At 51.6% G+C, this 18,654-nt stretch overlaps 1 protein-coding gene across 8 annotated transcripts in view; it reads right to left on the reverse strand.

Moving 5' to 3' along the window:
- Positions 1 to 18,654, reverse strand: part of PTK2B (protein tyrosine kinase 2 beta) — a 124,966-nt gene that overhangs the window by 17,097 nt on the left and 89,215 nt on the right. For 6 of the 8 annotated variants that reach the window (XM_036315072.1, XM_036315070.1, XM_036315069.1 and 3 more), the window contains exons 3-20: positions 13,779 to 13,957; positions 13,197 to 13,284; positions 11,905 to 11,984; positions 9,380 to 9,442; positions 9,130 to 9,184; positions 8,543 to 8,683; positions 8,138 to 8,212; positions 7,426 to 7,527; positions 6,585 to 6,702; positions 5,953 to 5,992; positions 5,472 to 5,518; positions 4,618 to 4,668; positions 4,054 to 4,151; positions 3,150 to 3,234; positions 2,813 to 2,913; positions 2,422 to 2,537; positions 510 to 610; positions 254 to 343 (exon numbers count right to left, since the gene is read on the reverse strand). In XM_036315072.1, coding sequence (XP_036170965.1) covers positions 254 to 343; positions 510 to 610; positions 2,422 to 2,537; positions 2,813 to 2,913; positions 3,150 to 3,234; positions 4,054 to 4,151; positions 4,618 to 4,668; positions 5,472 to 5,518; positions 5,953 to 5,992; positions 6,585 to 6,702; positions 7,426 to 7,527; positions 8,138 to 8,212; positions 8,543 to 8,683; positions 9,130 to 9,184; positions 9,380 to 9,442; positions 11,905 to 11,984; positions 13,197 to 13,284; positions 13,779 to 13,957 — 1,630 coding nt within the window. Of the gene's footprint in view, positions 1 to 253; positions 344 to 509; positions 611 to 2,421; positions 2,538 to 2,812; positions 2,914 to 3,149; positions 3,235 to 4,053; positions 4,152 to 4,617; positions 4,669 to 5,471; positions 5,519 to 5,952; positions 5,993 to 6,584; positions 6,703 to 7,425; positions 7,528 to 8,137; positions 8,213 to 8,542; positions 8,684 to 9,129; positions 9,185 to 9,379; positions 9,443 to 9,752; positions 9,892 to 11,904; positions 11,985 to 13,196; positions 13,285 to 13,778; positions 13,958 to 15,547; positions 15,713 to 18,654 lie in introns of those variants that run through there. The other 2 variants (XM_036315073.1, XM_036315077.1) reach the window with 2 other exon arrangements.

The following is an 18,654-nucleotide window of genomic DNA, read 5'->3' on the forward strand; positions in this document are numbered from 1 at the left end:
GTTGGTGCAGGACACGCTCGGCTCAGGAACCTCCCCCAGGGAGATTAGCCAACACTCCCCGGCCGGCCCTCCGCCCATATCCCCCCGACCCACCACTGGCCTCTCACTTCTCACACTTCCCAGGGGCCGCAGCCAAACAGAACCCTGCAGCCCAGCAGTGGGGCCCAGCCCCTGCTCTCGGCACCTCCTCTTGGCGTGGTCACGGAGGCGAGAATCAGAACCCGTTTCCACATCCTCCCGAAACTCAACTCACCAAACATCCAGACGTCACTGGCCGTGGTGAAGCGGCGGAAGTTGATGGACTCGGGCGACATCCACTTGATGGGTAGACGAGTCACAGAGGCTGGGGGTGGGCGTGGAGGTTTCAGGAGATATTTAGGGAAGAAAGATCCAGAATTATCCAAAAATATCGCCTATTCTCTGGAGACCCAAGGACCTACAGACCCTGGACCGTAGCCGCTGGGGCGTCAGCGACCCCTCAGGGCAGAGCAGGGGCGGGCCGCCCTCACCCTTGTAGTAGTCCTCTTCCTCTATGTACCGCGACAGGCCGAAGTCCCCCAGCTTCACACACTCCGCGGAGGCCACCAGGATGTTCCGGACGGCGATGTCCCTGGAGGAAGGATATGAAGACAAGGTGGTTCAGAATGCCCCAGACAGATAGACAGACAGACAGATGCAGATGAACGGAGAGACAAAGGACAGTGCTGGCCAGGGAGCACAGTCGGGCAGCTTGTGTCGTCAACCCTTCCCTGACCCACCTTGTTGAAGCCCAGCCCAGGTGGGAGCTGGGGTGGCCCTCCAACCGCCATCACGCACCCGGCCCTCTGCCACTTCCTTTCATCTCACTGCTGAGCTTCAACTCCCATCGTCCTTTCTCACGTGTCTCCAACGTGAAGCCTGTTTCAGGTTCCCAGGACTTGCTCCCTATGTTCTCCTGCCCTCGTGACTCTATTGTCCCCTCTGCCAGCGATGCTGTCACCCTGCTGATTCTCCCAGAAGGAACCCCCGACAACTTTCCTGGTCCCAGTTATGCTCTCCTCCTTCTGCAGGTCTGTGTGGGCTTTCGCTGTGGCTCAGAGCAGCAGCAGCTCATGGCTAACTTCCTCAGAGCTCGGAGAGCCAGGACAGCCCAGGGCCGCATGCACCGAGCCCGGTATAGGACCCTCAGAGCCCCCAGCTCGGCACAGAGAGCAGGAGGAACTGCCCAGCAGGTAACCGGTAGGGAGGGAGTCAGCCTCACTCCAGAGCTGGGCTCTCACCTCCCTGCATCACTTCGAACCCCAGACTGGCCTGTCTGCTTGCTTCTCTCAGGCAGGCTCTCTGCCTGTCACTGGCCTTTATCACTGAAAAGGTGTCACACAAAGGAAACAAATCTGTCCTCCCTCCATCTTCCCCCCACAACTGTTTCTGTCTCACGTTTTACCTTCATGCCAGGAGGTAGGCTCCACAAGAAAGGGATTTTTGTCTGTTTGCTTGGTTTTTTTGTAATATATTTTTATTGATTTCAGAGAGGAAGGGAGAAGGAGAGAGAGAAATATCAATGATGAAAGAGAACCATTGATTGGCTGCCTTCTGCACGCTCCCCACTGGGGATGGAGCTGGCAACCCGGGCATGTGTCCTGACCGGGAATTGAACCGTGACCTCCTGGTTCATAGGTCAACACTCAACCACTGAGCCACGCCAACCAGGCTGTCTTGATTATGATTTTATCCCAGGGCCTAAGACAGCGCCTGGGAGCACAGGGTGAGAATTCCATAATATTTGCTGAATGACTGGATGAGTGAATGAATGACTGAATGTTTATATCCCCCAGCACTGCTTTGCCTAATATCACTCCCAAGGCCACATTGCTGACCTCGGTGGTGCTGGATGGAAGAATTCACCCTTATACCTTGTGCTCTGAGAGCACCCCTTCTGTTTCCTCGAGGGGATCAGGAAAGGTGGTAGGGAGTCAAGAGGAGAAGGGGCCAGCTTCACAGACAGAGAGAGGACTGGACATAGCAGACTGGGGGTGCCAGGCAGCGTCAGCCACTCTGGCTGGAAGGGCCCAGACCCCAGGATCTTCCCAGCGCTGCCCTAGCTAGCTCAGTGCCTCCTGGCAGGGCCCTGTGCCACCGAATGGGCCCGAGGGAGGAGAGCGAGCAGGAAGCGATTTCCCGGAACCCACAGGGAAGCGGGCTGAACGCACTGAGTCACAGTCAGACACCTGGGGCTTCAGGTTCACCCGGAAGAACATCCTGTGAGGTACACATGCCCATTTCCACTCCTCAGGTGAGGAAACAGGTTCACAGCAGGTGCTCACGTTGTCCCATTAGGCGGGACCGGAGTTGGGGCTTCCACTCTGGTCTGTGTGACACCCAGACCTGCTTTACCCCAAACTCCAGGATCGGATCGAGGGGCCCGGCTTCCCCCAGCCGCACCTGTGGACACAGTTGATGCTCTCCAGGTAGGCCATGGCCTTGCAAATCTGCAGCGAGTACAGGACGAGAGTGAGCACCTTCAGGGAGTTCTTGTGTCGCTCCAGGTAGTGGCCCAGCTGTCGGAAGGAGGAAGGTGCCATCAAGACCTGGGCATGGCCTCAGCATGAGCCAGGGAGCCCCACCGCAGGCAGGGGTCGGGGGGAGGGGAGGGCGAACCTGGGCTGACAAGAGGGTCCAGGAATTCCCTCTACAAATGGTACAAATGGTCCCTGGGTTGTTTCAGCTGAAGGCAGACACTGGGAGTCAAGGTCCCCTCCTAAACGCACGCCGCCCTGCTCAGCTGTGGCCCACCCGCCATCACAAGGTCCCCCCACAGCCACCTCCAGCTCACCTCCCCGTGGGGATACAATTCCATCACGATCCAGGTGGGCTCCTCTTCGATGATGCCTATCAGCTTCACAATGTGCGGGTGGTCCAGGTTCTTCATGATCACTGCAACGGGGGTGAGAGGGGCGGCTGGAGGGATCTGAGGTCCGGGGTGAGAACCGTGCTTTCTGCCCCAGCTGGGAGAGACGGGGAGGGACAGCCCTCCTCCTGTGTGGGCCCCAGCACTGTTCACACCACCCCCTCCCCGAATTCCAGGCCCCTCTCTCGCCTTGGAGGCCTGTGTCGCCTCGGGGGTGTTCTCCAGCCCATGGGGGTTGTGTCCCTCCTCGGGGGACACCTACCTGCCTCACTCATGAACTTCTCCTTGTTGTCCTGCGTGCAGTCTTTCTTGCAGGTCTTCACGGCGACATTGATTTTCTCCCCTTTCTGCAGAGAGAGTGAGCTCAGGGCCCCTTGGTCCAGCCGAGTGCCCCAAGGTAAGTGTCCCTTCCCGGTGTCACCATCGTCTTCCCAGCCAAGGGATGGCAGGGGACGTCTGGCCTCTGTGTCTCTGCATAGCACACACCCCCTTCTTCCTCTTCTCGCCCCTTCTCCTCTTCTCGCCCCTTCTCCTCTCTTCTCTGCCCATCCTCTCCTCCCCCTTCTCTTTCTTCTCGACCAGGACGTGTTGGCACTGGAAAGGACTTTCTAGATCAGGTAGCTCAAGCCCCTGGCTGTGCAGAGGAGGAAACTGAGGCTAAGGGGGCAGAGATCTGCCTGAGGGTGGAAGGCGTTTGTGGAGCACCTGTAAGGCCATCATCAGACACGGCGTCCGGGTCTCTTTCCCTCTTTATTGTTAGTTTTCACATTTTTCCTGTCCCTTGCCTTCAGCTCTGCCTTTTCCCCAGGCCTAACACAACCACCCATCTTGTCCCGCCGTGTCCGTGGCCTCCCCACCAACTCCTGCCTCAGATCCGCCTTCCTTCTCTCAGAACTGCGTGTTGCCATGCCTCTGGGGTTTGTATTCTCCCACCCAGAGCCAGTGGCCCTGCTCCTGGTGCTGCCTCTATTGGATCCCTGGCATCGCTCTCCTGCTTGGCAATGACTCTTGTTTCCCTTACTCCCTGGGTATTTCATAAATACTGTAAATGCCAAGTGCGTGAGGACCCACACATCGTGACCGCCACCTCCAGCCCCGGACAATTCGCCCTCCTCCTCCTCCTACAGAACGTGGAAGGGGAGTGTCAGGGATGAGTCAGAACTCACGTGATTCGTGTAGGCACCTTCGTAGACCTCCCCAAAGAAGCCTTCCCCGAGGATACGGTTCAGAACCACGTCTTCCCGGGCGATGCCATACTGTGAGCCTGCACATGTGGAGGGAGAAAGCAGAGACCCAGGATTCAGAAACCACAGGCACCCGGGAATCTGAGTGTCCACAGGCCGCAATGCCAGGCCCTGCTCAGTGTAACCAGACCCCTGGTCATACCTCAGCCAAGAACCAAGGGCTGGGCTGGGCTGGGGAAGGGGCTCTAGTACGTTCTATTGGTTTAGACCCGGGGAAGAGCCATCACTCGAGTCTATCTGCTCTGAAAGCTGGTCCCATGTCCACACTCTTGGGCTCTCCACAGGCACATGAAGGGCAATAGTGTGGGGATAAAAGAATGATCTTGGTTTTAAAATCAAAGCTGCCTCGCTCAGGGTGTCCCTGTCTGAGTCACACATGGGAGAGGACAAAGAAAGAAAGACGTCCCCCCATGGTGTCACATGTGTCCCCATAATGTCACTTCACAGGGCCCCGGCTGCGGCCAAGGTGGTGGGTCAAGGACCTACCTCCTGTCCTTCGCAGAGTCTCGTCAGGAATCTCGGCGTAAATGTCTGATTCTGCAATGACAGGAAAAGAACATCCCATGGGCAAGATGCCCTCTGAGGGCACCACCGGGAACCAGGTGTGTGGCTCCCACGTCAGGCCACAGGAAACCAAGGGTGATGTCTGGTGGGAGGGGGAGGGGAAGAACCAAGCAAGAACCAGGCGCTGGTGGCAGGTTAGAGTGGCTACGAGCCCAGGGTACCTCGCTGGAGTCCCTGCTTGCTACTGCCCCGTTGCATTATTCAGAACAAGTTGGTTAGCCTCCCTTAATCTCAGTTTCCTTTTCTGTAAACCGAATCTTTCTGGAGAATGCCCTAAAGATCAAATGAAAGAATATCGGCTATGTATTTAACACTGTTATGGATTGAATGTTTGTGACATCGCTCCCCCAACCTCGTATGTTGAAGCCCTGACCCCCAGTGTGATGGTATTTGGAGGTGGGGCTTTTGGGTGATTCAGTTTCAATGAGGTCATGAGGGTGGAGCCTGATGACGGGAATAGCGCCCTGCTGAGAAGAGGAAGAGACCAGAGCTCTCCAGGTGAGGACACAGAGAGAAGGCGGCTGTCTGCAAACCAGGAAGAGAGTGCTCACAGGGCGTGACCCTGCCAGCACCGTGACCTTGGACTGAGCTGACCCAGACAGGCATGGTGCCACATACTACCTATTCAAAACATGTCAGCTAGTGTGATTGATGACATTTAGGACATCATAGGGGAAGTTCATTTTACTGTAAGTTTGAGGGAATCCTTGACAATGTCACAAGAGCAGGCAGAAGAGAGGCTCTGGGTGCAGGAATGAGCACACAGGCAGGCTTACCTATGCTGCAGCTTTCGGAGAGGCGGGGCCGCTGCGCCTCCAGGCTTCTGTAGGAGGAGAGGAGAGGGCAGGAGCCAAGTGAGCTCAGAGCCTGGCAGTGGTCCCCTGGGCAGCCCACCCTCTCCCACCTTCCGCCTGGAGGGCCCGCTGCACTGTGCCCACTGCCTGCCTGGGGAACCAGCCTGTCCTGATGGCAATAACCCGGGAGCCTGGCCCAGGCTGCCAGGGGGCAGGAGGGAAGGGGCAGCAACAATAGCCCCTAGGATTAGATGCCAGGTGGCATTAGAACATAGAAATATCCCTGCAAGAATTTACTGGGAGAAATTTACTGGCAAAAAAAAAGAAAAGAAAAAAAAGCCACTGTGAAATGCTGGGGTCCCAGCGTTCTCCGCTGGGGCCCAGACACCACGGGCTGTTCTGCCTTCTCCTGGGAAGGCAGGCTGAGTGCAGCGCCTGTTCCCTGCCATCTGCTGGTACTCACAGCACGGGGATCTGGGGCAGGCTGGTCCGCTTCTCACCATCTGGGAAGAGGGAGGAAGAAAAGGAGCTGGAGTCAGGGACACAGGGCCCTGGGTGTCGGCTGACCTCACTGCTCCTGTGAGCCCACACGAGGGAGACCCCTCCCCACCATTCTGTGCTCTCTGAAAGTCTGAGTGGAAGATGGGTCGCCTTTGGCCTGAATTGGAATCCTCCTTGTTGAAATTATTGGGTTTCCTCCTACTACCACAAGCTCCAGCCCAGACCCCTGCTTCCTGATCCCATTCCAAAGCAGAGATGCAAGAGGGACCAGCCAGGTTCTAGCCACAGCTTCCATCTCCCCGGGGCTACCAACGCCCTTCCTCCCGAAGCTGGGCTCCAGGCCGCCACTGTCCAGTGGACCAGAGCCTGAAGCTTGGGACCCAGAATGGGACAACAGGCAACGTCCCGCGGGGCTGGGTGAGCACTTCCACACACTATCCAAACCACTTCAGTCACATATTGGTCAGTGGCTTAGCTTCCCCTGCTGGGGGGCCAAGCGGGGAGGGAGTAGGGTGGGGTTAGGGGAGACGCAGCCTGGCTCAGCCATGGGGTCATCTGCCCACGGGGCCAGTTTGCCTCTAAGTGGAAACGCACCTTTCTTGGGATGAATGATGAGAGAGGCTTTGTGCTCCCCCTGCAGCCGGCAGTAACCGTCTATGAGGTCAGCCATGTTCTCGGCTTCTGCCAGAGAGGAGGTTTTGATGGACAAGGACTGCAGAGAAGAGAGCAGCTAAGCATGAGACCCCAGAGCCTTGGCTGGAGTCTACCTCACAGGGAAAGAGAAGAAACTGCATACTCCTGCCATCCATCCCCAGCCGGAACCCATCCATGCCTCTCCTGGGGCCTGGCTTACATTCCCTACAGCCACCAGGGGGCGCTCTTGTCATCCCTCCCAACTGATTGCCTTAAACTCTAGGAAGGCCAGTTCCAGGTCTGCCTTATTTTGGTCTCGCCTTGTACCTGGTCAGTACAAAATATGCAAGAGCAGAAACAGAATGGGGAGCAGGGGGGAGTGGGGCAGGGGATAGATGAATGAGAGGAGAGATAGAAATCTGTTTTCGGTCTGAGGTCTTTCTGATTCTCCCACCCACAACAACCCTGGGTCCTTGAGGTCTTGATTCTGCATCATTGTTCACTTGTTCAAAGTTAGGCCACTGATTAGTACCTTGATTTCTGGTCACCTTTACCCCTCACCCTTCACCCCCCAAAATAAACTCAGCTTTATCTTGACACTTTTTTAAACAGCTTTGTTTCTTGAGATATCTTCCTTCTAAAGTGTCATCATCCTGGTACCTTGTCCAAGAACTAGGTGCAGTTTTCTTAACAAGATCTCAGGAGCCAGAGAATCCCTGGCTTTCTGAGCACCTGCACAGGAACACCCAACTCGCAGTTGTACCCCTTGTTTCAGAGCTTCCAGGTTCCCAGAGATGCTCACCTGGGGGGCGCCTTCGATGTCCAACTGCAATACTGCCTCGCCCTCCTCCAGCAGGAGGCACCTGATGGACTTGATCTGCTTGAACTCAGCTAGGCAGGTGGGCTGCGGGAAAGGATCAGGGGGCGGAGGGGCTTTAGACCATCTCACTCCTGGGATCAGGCCATGGAAATTGGTCAGTATGTGGGGGGAGGGGAAGGGGCACAAGGAAAAGTGGGAGCTGGGAGTATCTCAGGAGGATGAAGAGAGAATCATAGACTATTAAGACTGGAAGGATCATCTAGTCTAAGCCCCATGGTTTGCAGACGAGAACATGGGTCTGGAGAGAGCCCACGGTTAAATGCCAAATTGGTGGTAGAGCCAGGACTAGACCCAGGTCTTCTGACTCTCAAGGGAGTGATGGCCCCATCTTTCCATTGAAAGAACGCTTGTATCTGAGCCAGAAAAGCAGTAAGAGTTTCCTTCCCTCTGCTCTGCATCCCCAAGCCATCCTGCTCTCCCAGCCTCTATGCAGGAGACAATCTCAGGGGGGAAAAGAACCAGCAGCCCCATGCTGTTATGCCAAATACTCTCCCTGCAGCTGCTCATACCAAGGACCTCTGCTTTCAGCAATGGGGCAGGAAGAATGGACGGGGCAGGCCAGGGTAGGAGGCAGCAGACAGGGCAGACAGCACAGCCTGGGGCTGGGTGGGGGGTGGCCCCAGTCTCTCTCTACCTTTGCATCTTGACTTGTCATCTGGCGGATGCCTTTAGGGCCGATGACCAGGTCCACAGTGATGTTCCATCCTTGCTGGAATAAAAGGAGAGATGGACTTGCTGCTCAAGCCCTGCCCTGCTCCTATTTCAGAAATTTGAAAAGGCCCACTAAACTGGGCTCAGACTACTATCTCCTGGACCCTCCACTCCAAACCCCCGCCATACAGATTATCCTCCTCCCAAAACCCTGCCCACCTCCCAGAGTGGGAGCCAAGATTTCCCTTTCCTGGTGCAAGTCGATTAACGGTAGTTGCATTTTAGGGCAGGTCAGTACAAGTAAGCAAAGCCCCTTCCCAGCCCCCCTGGATGGCCCCCTGGCTCCCTTTCCCAAGAGGCCTGGAATTCAGGTGGAGGAGAGAATTACAATGAGTTCACAGCGATAGGTCTCCTGGTCAATGTGGGCAAAGCCGGCCAGGGTGTTGAAGAACTTCATGACGCACTCCTCCTCCCTGAGCGAGGCATACTGCTGGAAAGTCTGCTGGATCATCTTCCGGAACTGCTTGGGCTGGGGGAGATGGCAGAGGTGAGCAGGCTCCTCCAGGCTCTGATTCCTTCCCTAGGGATCTCACTGCTGAGAGCCTGCCTGCGGCTATAGGACGGTCCCCAGGCCTTTGCCAGGAGAGCAGTAGCGATCTCTTACCTAGAGCACAGGCCTATTGTCTTGAGGGAGGCTCACCATAGCCCTGGGAGGGAGGCAGGGGAGGCAGGGGAGGCAGTGCCCCAGTGATCAGGCCAGACAGCTAACTGGCCTCTGATGTGGAACTAGAGCCAGGACTCCTGAGCCCCAGCCATGGAAAGAACCCACTGGATGCATTTGTGGTCCTATGTCCAAATGGCCCAAGATGGCACAGACACCCTGGCTGTATCCCCAAGTGTCCCAGCCCAATGCCTTTAGCTCTAGTCCTGGGGACCAGCACAAAAGGGGTCCTTCTGGGCTCCTTGCCCACTTACCTTTAAACTCTCCTGCATCTGCTTTGGGAAAAACAGGTCGAGCCCTACTTCCTTCCTAAAAGAAGAAGAAAAGCATCATTTGACACCCCTCTCCTGCAACCCAGGATTCTGGCAGGAGAGGTAAGAGGGCTCAAGGGCGGGGGAGATGGGTCCTGCCTGGCTCTGGTCTGGGGGTGAGTGAAGTAGGGGTGAGTAGGAAAAGTAGGGCAGCAAGAAAGGAGGAGAGGCAGGGGCCAGTCTCAAGACTTACTCCAGGAGCTCGAAGTTGGACTTTTTGTCAAGTGCATTGTGTGGCATGTCCTTGAAGAACCGCCTGGAGAAAGAGAGAAGTCATTGAGAAGCTGATGGCTGGAGAACAAAGCCACCAGCGCCTGCTGCCCAGCCCCCTTCCCCTGCCACATGTGAAAACCACTGGGAGGGAGAAGATTAGGAGAGTAAAAAAAATGATACTTAGAAAACCACGAAGAAAAGGAGAAAACCCACAAACCTCATTCCTAGAAAACACATTGATTCATTTTTTAATTTATATTCTTTCCCATTAAGTGTATGTCTTGATGGAGATTTTAATGCATTATTGAGTTTAGCAATTGTTTAAGTAGAGACCAAATAGCCAATGCCCCCACTTGAGTCTCCTTCATTCTTTGCCTGGATCACCATGTCTAGTAATCTTCACTGTTGCAGACATTGTCACACTTTTAATCCCACATTAGAGTGACTCAGTGTTCCTTGAGCCGGCTGTCTTAATACACATCTGAGAACAGTTTGTGCTGATACTATAAGCAGAGAGAGAGGCAAGTAACTTAACATTCAAAAGATATGAATTTAGACAATTCACTATGATTGGAAAATAGTAATTATATCCTCATCTCACACTTTATTTAAACATTTATTCTAGTTGGATTAAAGGGATAGATGTAACAATAAAATCGTTTTAAAACTACAAGAAAACCTAGGAAAATATTCCCAAATCATGGAATTGGGAAGAACATCTAAATCATGAAATCATAGAAGATATCCCCAATTAAAACACATGAGCTGGCTTGGCAGGAAGAGCCTATGGCCACCATATTGCTTATTAGCGACACTTCACAGGAGTGCTCTGAGGTTTTCTATGAATGCAGCAGGCAAGCAGGCAACACTAGTTTGGTACATTTTCTAAAGCTTCCAGAATAAAGAACAGTTTACCAGGCTGAACAAAGGCAAGAGGAGAGTATGCCAGACAGAGGGGATGTATTACTCACTAAGGGGGTGAGAGCTGCTTCCAAGTCCCAGACACAGTGGCCTCTCAATGTCACTCCTAGCTTATAATAATTGTTGAATGAATGAATGAATGAATGAATGAGCATTGATACTGGGAGTGGATAACAGAATTTTGAGGACTTGAATATTATTTAATATTAGTAAAACAAAAGTTGGGGTTGGCTAAATGCAAGGGTAAACAAACTTTGAAATGAACACTGAGGAATTAAAACATGTGAAAGTAATAGCAATTTTAGAATGATTAAGGAGGTGGCAAATGGAAAAATGTTTAGGAAAAAGGTAACTCAGGTTTTTACCGAGGTCATCCCAATCTCTTAAAATCCAACTCACTCCCTATATCATTGATTGCCCTTCTCTCTTGCCCTGCAGATCAGTTATTGTGTTATTTTTGACAAAGGAACCCAATCACTCAAGTGTGCCATATTCTGTGTCTCTCTAACATTTGAAAATCACTGGGATGTCGGGGGGAACCAGTCACCACTGCTAATCAGATGTACTGCTTTTTCCAGAGATTGAGCTTCACAATATTCTGGGTTGAACCCCATCTCAGCTGCTGCCAGTGAGCACCCACTTATCCCCAGCCTGCCCCAACTGCCATCACTGAATGAGGATGCACCTGCTAGGAGGGTCCTCCAGTGCCTGGCTGGTTCTCCCAACCCAGGTCTGCCATTTTAACTGGCTAACACACCAGGTGGACAGAGTGCCCATGGCCAGGCACAGGTCCGTAACCCAGCTAATGAGAGCAGCCAAGAGTAAGGCCAATTCCTTAGAGTGTCATTCAAAGTTGTTCACCATCGCCCCAACTTACCTCCCACACTCATCTCCCATGATCCTCCAGTCTGTTCTTTTCCTTCCACTGGTCCCTGAGCCCGGAATGCATACTCCCCTGCTCAAAACTCCCCCTTATCTACTGATGGAAATCTCTCTCCTCCTTCCTGGAGCAGTTCAGATCCCCTCTTCCTGATGCCCTACAGCAGGATTCGTGGCTCCTATAGGCACATCTGCTTGGCACATATTTCATCCTGCCTTGTATTACGATCAATTGTAGACACACCTATCACCTCCAAAACACTGTAAATTTGAGGACCTCTCGGATAATTCACTAATGTCATACATATTTATTAGTACCTACACAAGGTGGGGTCATAGTGGTGAACACAGATTAGAAAACCCAACATTTGAATATTTCCCAGAATCTCACCTAAGGCTCAAAGAAACATTACTGATTCACTTGGATGACAGAGAGATGGAAGAAGCAGGCACCCTGGAGGCAAAGGCAGCTGCAGCCAAAGGAAGGTGGGGACTCCAGCCAGAGAGGACAAGCCGGGCAGGCAAGCAGGGCAGGCAAGCACCTCAGGGCCTGAACCCTTTGTCGGCCACCACTGCCCCCTCCTGGCTCTCACATATCCACTCTTACTTCCCACCCTGGAGGACAGTCAGCTGGCCAGGAGCCCAGCACGGGGGGGGGGGGGGGGGGCATGGGCCCCTCCGTGGAGAGGCCTAGAGGCCACATACCTGAGCTCCAGACAGCCCAGCTGCAGGGCCATGCCCTCGCTGACCTTGCTGGCGTAGCGTTGCATGTAGTCATTCCGGAGCTGGTGGGGAGAAAAGACGAGGCTGAGACTCCCACCCTCATTCCCTGTGTCCCTAAGCAGAGGCCCCAGGATGCCTTGAACACAATCCTGCCTGTCTCTCTCACATGCCCGCCATGCACAAATGCATAGCAGGAGATTAAGAGCAGAAGGGGATGCTCACCCTCCACTCTGCCCCTGCCTCCCTCCAGAACCCTGAGCAGTGCTGACCAAGCCTCCACAGGCTGAGGTCTTCGGGGTTTTTTGAAGTGTTTTAGACATGCTCCCATTAGCTCCGAGAGGCAGGGAGTTCCAATTCCCCTCCCCCACTCCGCATTTTGGAGATATGAAAACTGGGATTTGGGGGAGGAGTCGGTAATTTGTCCAAAGCCTTGTTGGTAAGTAGTGACAGGTGTCATCCTGTACAAGAAAAGTCTGGCGTGGCCTCCAGCAAACCAGGAGAGAGATATAGGAGGGAGCTAAGATCAGGCAGAACATAACGATGGCAACTGACGTTTACTTGGCATTCACTCTGTGCCAGGTCTTGCGTTAGGAACTTTACATGCACCATAGTGGGTGTGTTGGAGCGGCTCCAAACAGCTATTGAAAGCCAGTTATTAAATGTTTTGAAATTTTGCAAGCTGATATCTCATCATTAGCTTGAAACAGGTCTATTTACACCATGGAAATCGGCAAGTCCTATGTTTTGTTTTGTTTTTCTTCAGAGAGCTGGTTTACCAGCACATTGTTAATAATATCATTTGATCCTCAATAATATAACCCTATAAAGTAGGTATTATTATTATTATTATCATCATCATCCCCATTTTATAGAAAACAGCTTTATGAAGGTGAAGTCCTGGGGGGGGGGGGGGCGGGAGGAAGGGCGGGGGAGAGAGGGTACCAGCTTAGAAAATGGCAGAGCTGAATGAGGAACCAGGTGTGTCAGATGGCAGACCTGCTCTGCCTGCTTCACCAGCCAGGTCTCCTGGGCAGTAATTAGCCATTAGGAAAGCCCAAGAGGAGCTGTGAGTGTCTGGGGTGGGGTTAGCTGGCACTTAATTAGCTGTGAGAGACGCCGAGTTACACAGCTGACCAGGGGCTAAGGAATGTCCCCAAGAGAAATTTCCTGAACTGGGACCTCCAAAGCTTTGTCCTCCCATCTCCTAGGAGAGCCTGGCTAATACTTGGCATTTAAGGTGTAATAGGACCCTGGGCGCAGGAGTTCTTTTTTACCTGTTGGTAAAAATAAAGCAGCGTGGTCTTGTCTTCCTTCAGGCTCTCCATGAAGTCCTCTGGCAAGTAGCGGATTTGCAGGTCATACCTGGGACAGGACAGTAAGACTCCCTGGTATGTAAAGGAGGAGTAGGGCTGGCCAAAGCAGATGCAACCTCACCCACCACCTGTGGTTCCTGGCCACCCATGTAGGGCTTTTCGTTGGGTGGAGGAGCACAGAGGACAGACGGGTGGCCAATAGGTGCTGACTCCCCACACTTCATCTTTATGGCCACCAACTTCCTTGGACCAGCCACTGGCCTGGCTCACCCTTCCCCCAGAACTCTCTTCCTCCCTCTCCACAGCACCAACAGCATCCTGCCTGGGGATGTTTCTAGGTACCTGTCTTGAATGTGTTGTGACCCCATGCTAAGCGTTGGCAAGGACACACATTGGACGCTGCAGGGGGACTAAGCCTAAAACGTCACTCAGATGCTCTAGAAGACTCTCAGGGGTTGGGAAATGCTCCAAGGAAGCACCTCCAGGGCCTCCCCACCCCACACTCATCTCCCCCCATTCGAGAGCCTAGGGCTCCTCTCCTACCTCCACTCGGCTTCCACGTGTAGATACTCATACTTGTCCTGCACCTCACCCACTGTCATCCGCGGGTGCAGCCAGTGGATCTCGTCTGACTTCATGTGCTTCAGCCTCAGCCCATAGCACTCAGCCAGCTGGATGTTGGGCCCGATCCGCCCACTCAGCAGGATGGAGGCAATGACCTCCTGCGGAGGAGAAGACAGGGGCATGACTCAGAGGCGCCTCCTTCTAGGCTCCCACAGGCCTCACGCAGCCCCGGAGGTATGGTTCTCTAGGGTGAGGTTCCGGCTTAATGTTTTAGCCATCTGTGACTCTCTAGCCCTTAGTGTAAGGCCTGGACACAGTGAGCTCTGGGTGATGAATGAACAAACTGGCAAAATGAGGCAGAGACGAAGGAACTAAGAGGAGAGAGCAGAAGCGAAGGAGAAAATGCAGCGAGGCAACGAGCACGAATTCTGTGCTTCTGCATTTCATGCCAACCAAACAATTAATCATTACCGAGCAACCACCATGTAAAAGGCCTGCTGTGAGTGGTTTCCAATTTAGTTGGCATTGCTCGGGGTCTGCAGTAGGCACTTCTAGGCACTTTGCATACATTGCTTCATTATGTATGGATTACTTCATTCAATCCATACAATACAGGAAAGTAGGTGTGACCTCCCCCATGTGGCTGATGAGGAAACTGATGAGGCCACACAGCTCATGGAATTAAGCTGGGATTTTTAACCCTGGTCCCCTGGACTCTGAGGACTTCAACTAGACCAAGCTGCTCTGTGGGATGGTGGGGCTGGACGAGAGAGAAGGACAGGACTCACATTAAGGGATTAAGTGGCACAGTCCCAACACAAGAAGCATGGCCACAGGAAATGGAGTGTTGATAAGAAATGAGGTGCCCTCCTTATTCCTACTTTCTTGACCAGAAGTCAGGCTGCCCGACATCCTGATGCCATAGCTTCCTGGCCTAGAGCCAGAGCTGTATTAAGAGGAGGACAATTAGGCAGCTGCCTGGAAGCCCATCTACAAGGCTGTGCCTAGTTCTGAATCACATTGACTCCAGTTTAACTCAAGTTCCTCGTGTGGTTCCATACATAACTGGAGAGCCCAGCCTACTCCTGGTGGAGCAGAGAGAACCCCCAAAGGCAACGTTTAAAACTCTCCGGCAATGACTTATCTCTGTTGAATATCTTTGCAATGTGTATGCCACCAAGCCTACATACAACCATTTATAACACAGAGAAAATAATAGCACCTATTTTGAATGGTTTTTTAAGGATTAAATTAGATAAAAGTCCTTAGGACAGAATCTGACACGAGGTAAATACTAAGAAAAATGCTAGCACTACTTCTATATTGCAATCCAGTATAGATTCGGATGCTTTTGTGAAAACAAAGAAAGATTGGGAAAACAAAAGAAAACTCTGGTTTCTTCTCCTTCACCTTTTTTATCTCTTTTTCTTTTCCCTTCTCTTGGAGGTGGTGGGATGGCCACAGGTCAAAGCAGTGAGGCTGAGGGGTTGGTAGTGGCTGCAAAGCCAGAATCAGAGCAAAGGAGGAGGTGGGGCTGGGCGGAGATGGATGGAGTGGTTAGGTGATTGGTTACATACAGGAGGATTGAGCAAAGGAGTAAATATATTGAGGATAATGGGAGATGGGTTTCTTTCTGTTAGAGAAAGTACTTGAAATATGGAGAGGGGAAGGCGAGAGAGAACCATTGGGGAGAGAGAGAGAGAGAGAGAGAGAGAGAGAGAGAGAGAGAGAGATCATGAGTGCTTTACTTTTGAAAGAATCTAGGATCAATGATGTCCTGATTGTCATTTGTATATCAAACACTGCATCTTAGTTTCCAAATATCCTTCTCCACTAAAAAGATCCAGGGCTCCTGGAAGAAATGGCTGATTCCAGGGCTAGGGCAAATGATGATCCTGGAATATCTTTTTGTGCTAGAAAAAAAGGGAAGAGATTGGAGAATGTTGGGGCTGTATAACAAGGAAACAGAATCAGCTTACAGGGTCTGGCACTGGCCAAATCTGAGACAACCTAAGCTTTAAAATATTCAAGATAGGAAGGAATAGATTACACCCCACTGAATTAAATGGAATCTGAGATAGATAGATAGATAAATAAATAAACAAACAAACAAACAAATAAATGAAAAGGAAATGTTTTCCTTACAGTAGAATGCCAACTAGTAAATGTAGAAGGGATGGAAATAGAAAATCACCACTTGGCAATAAATAGTGTTGGTTGGTTTGGGCATGACTCATCAATGGTTGATACAGTTGTCAGGTTGAGGTCTGATGATAAATAGGATATTGACATGGTCTTAGCATATCTTCCTTCAGACACTAATCATATACCAAGGAAAACCTGGCTGACACAAAAGCTCATCAGTGCTAACATCATCATAAGTAGACAGGTAAACAGAACGTCTCTCCCCTTGATCCAAGAACACAACTATTTCTGAGATATTTCTGCCAAAAGTTCATGTCTGAGCCTAGTCATGACACCCAGGGTGAGGGGGTCTTCTCAGAGATAAATAGAATAAAAGGCCTGTACTCTTTCAGACTTGGGAACTCTTTTAGATTGGAGAAGACCAAAGAGATTAGACAACTAAATGCATTGTATATTCCTGGACCCGCTGGAACCCTTAAGTTTGTATCAAATTTGTCAGAAGTGTGGGTGGCCTGGGAACCCTGGGATCTGAGACTGGGGTCTGACAAGGGGTGTCTTCTAGGGGACTGTGCCCTCAACTTGTGAAGTCAGTGCTAGCTCCAGAATTGCACTGTGAAGTGCACCAATCCTTCAGGTGCACCTGGACAGCAACCAGGTTAACCATCACAGGTGACAGAAACAGAACTCACTAGTCACACAAATCCTGTCTAACCCCAGTTCTGACATTTTCTTCTAACAGGATGACAAACTCCCTGAGCCACAGCCCCCTTCCTGCTGTCTCTACTCTAGTCTTGTGACACTGCAGAATGATTCCTTCATGCAAACCATCAGCGACGATCTATGACATACTCACTCTGCAAAGCATTGTTAGGAGCCCAGTGCCCACACAGAGCCCTCCCTTCAGGAGCTTCTGTTTAGTCGTGAGGCAGGAGAAAGTAGCTTAAATTGAGGACGTCCCAGAGTGAGGTAGGGAATCAGTTTTTTAAAAAATATTTTAATTGATTTTAGTGAGAGAGGAAGGGAGAGGGTGAGAGAGAGAAACATCGATGTGAGAAACAGAAATTGGTTGCCTGCCCTAAGCACCCTGACCGAAGATCAAACCCACAACCCAGGCATGTGTCCGACCTGGAATGGAACCAGCAACCCTTCAGTGCATGGGACAGCACTCAGCAAACTGAGCCACACTGACCAGGGTGGGAATCAGTTTAAATGAAGAAAAATTTGAGGTCTGACATGATCTCACTGTGGAGGCTTTTGGATCAGTCCTTCTTCCCTCACCCTTTACTGCCAATTCCCAAATATTCATACAGCTCCTCAAGCAAATGGTGGGAGCACCAAAATCAGCCCTCTAACCACAGCTCAGATTGCTGTTAATGAGTTAATATTTCTTTCTTTACTAGAGGCCTGGTGCACGAAAATTTGTGCACTGGAGTGGAGGTGGGGGGTCCCCTCAGCCCAGCCTGTGCCCTCTCGCAGTCTGGGAGCCCTCAGGGGATGTCCAACTGACTGCTTAGGCCCGCTCGTCCCGCACCCACCGCTGCTGCCAGCCTCCTCTGTGGGAGGCAACCAGGCGGGCTGATCAGGGGATGGCACCGGTGCCGGCCAGCAGCCGGCCCTGCTCCACCATCACCCCTCTGCTGCCACCGCCCCCGTTGCCATCCCCTCCCTCTGCCCACTGGCACATGCCTTGGCTGGCCTGGCACCACCTGCTTGCCAGCCCTGCCCCTGGCCAACTGGTAGTTCTTCCATTCAGTCAATTTGCATACTATGCTTTTATTACATAGGATTAATAAATCACTTTAAAAAACAACAGTATAAGATGTCTACCTACTTACTAAATTGCCATAAGTAACATGATAGGGAAGAATAAAAAGCTGTCTTACTTTTATCAGTTGCCATTTAGATAAGACCAGGATTCTTTTTTGCTACAGGAAAGCCTTTACGTCTGCTCATAAGAGAGCTACTGAAAAGCAGGCCCTCAGTTTGCCTGTGGCTCACAGCGACTGGTGCTTTATTGCAAACAGTGGGATTTCTATGGCTTTCCTTCCTGCTTGGTTAACATTGATTTATTGTCTTTATCAAGTAGTGTGAAGACCCCAAACTGCCTTTGCCTCTCTCCCTCTTCTCTGGCATTTCCTCTTTTAGGTCAGAAACAAAGAAGGTTTGTATGCTTATCCCCATACCCATGGTAATTTCTCCCCAAAAAAGGTCACCAAAAAAGGTCACCCAAGCAATTAGTTACTCAATCCACTTTCTCTTCCTTTATTGGTACTTAGCCACATTTTCCCCGTCAGAAATTAATTTCTGTATATAGCATGAGGAATGGCTTAAAATTAATTAGTTTTTACAAAGATGTCTAACATTAGGTGACTATATGTGTGGGGATGTTCCTCACCTCTTTTTCTGTTCCTTTGACCTAATAGTCTATCCTTATAGCTCAGCTACAATTTATAACTTCTTTAGTAATCGCTATAGTCTCATGATTTTCTTAGGTCCACCCTTTAATTTAAACAAAATACCACCCAGGCTATGTGGCTCAGTGGTTGAGTGTCGACCCATGAACCAAGAGGTCATGGTTCGATTCCTTGTCAAGGCACATGGTCGAGTTGTGGGCTCAATCCCCGGTGCGGGGTGTGCAGGAATAGCTGATCGATGATGTTTCTCTCTCATCGATGCTTCTATCTCTCTATCCTCTCCCTTCCTCTCTCTC

This window comes from Myotis myotis, unplaced genomic scaffold, assembly GCF_014108235.1.
Source record: "Myotis myotis isolate mMyoMyo1 unplaced genomic scaffold, mMyoMyo1.p scaffold_m19_p_6, whole genome shotgun sequence".
NCBI classification, from domain to species: Eukaryota; Metazoa; Chordata; class Mammalia; order Chiroptera; family Vespertilionidae; genus Myotis; species Myotis myotis.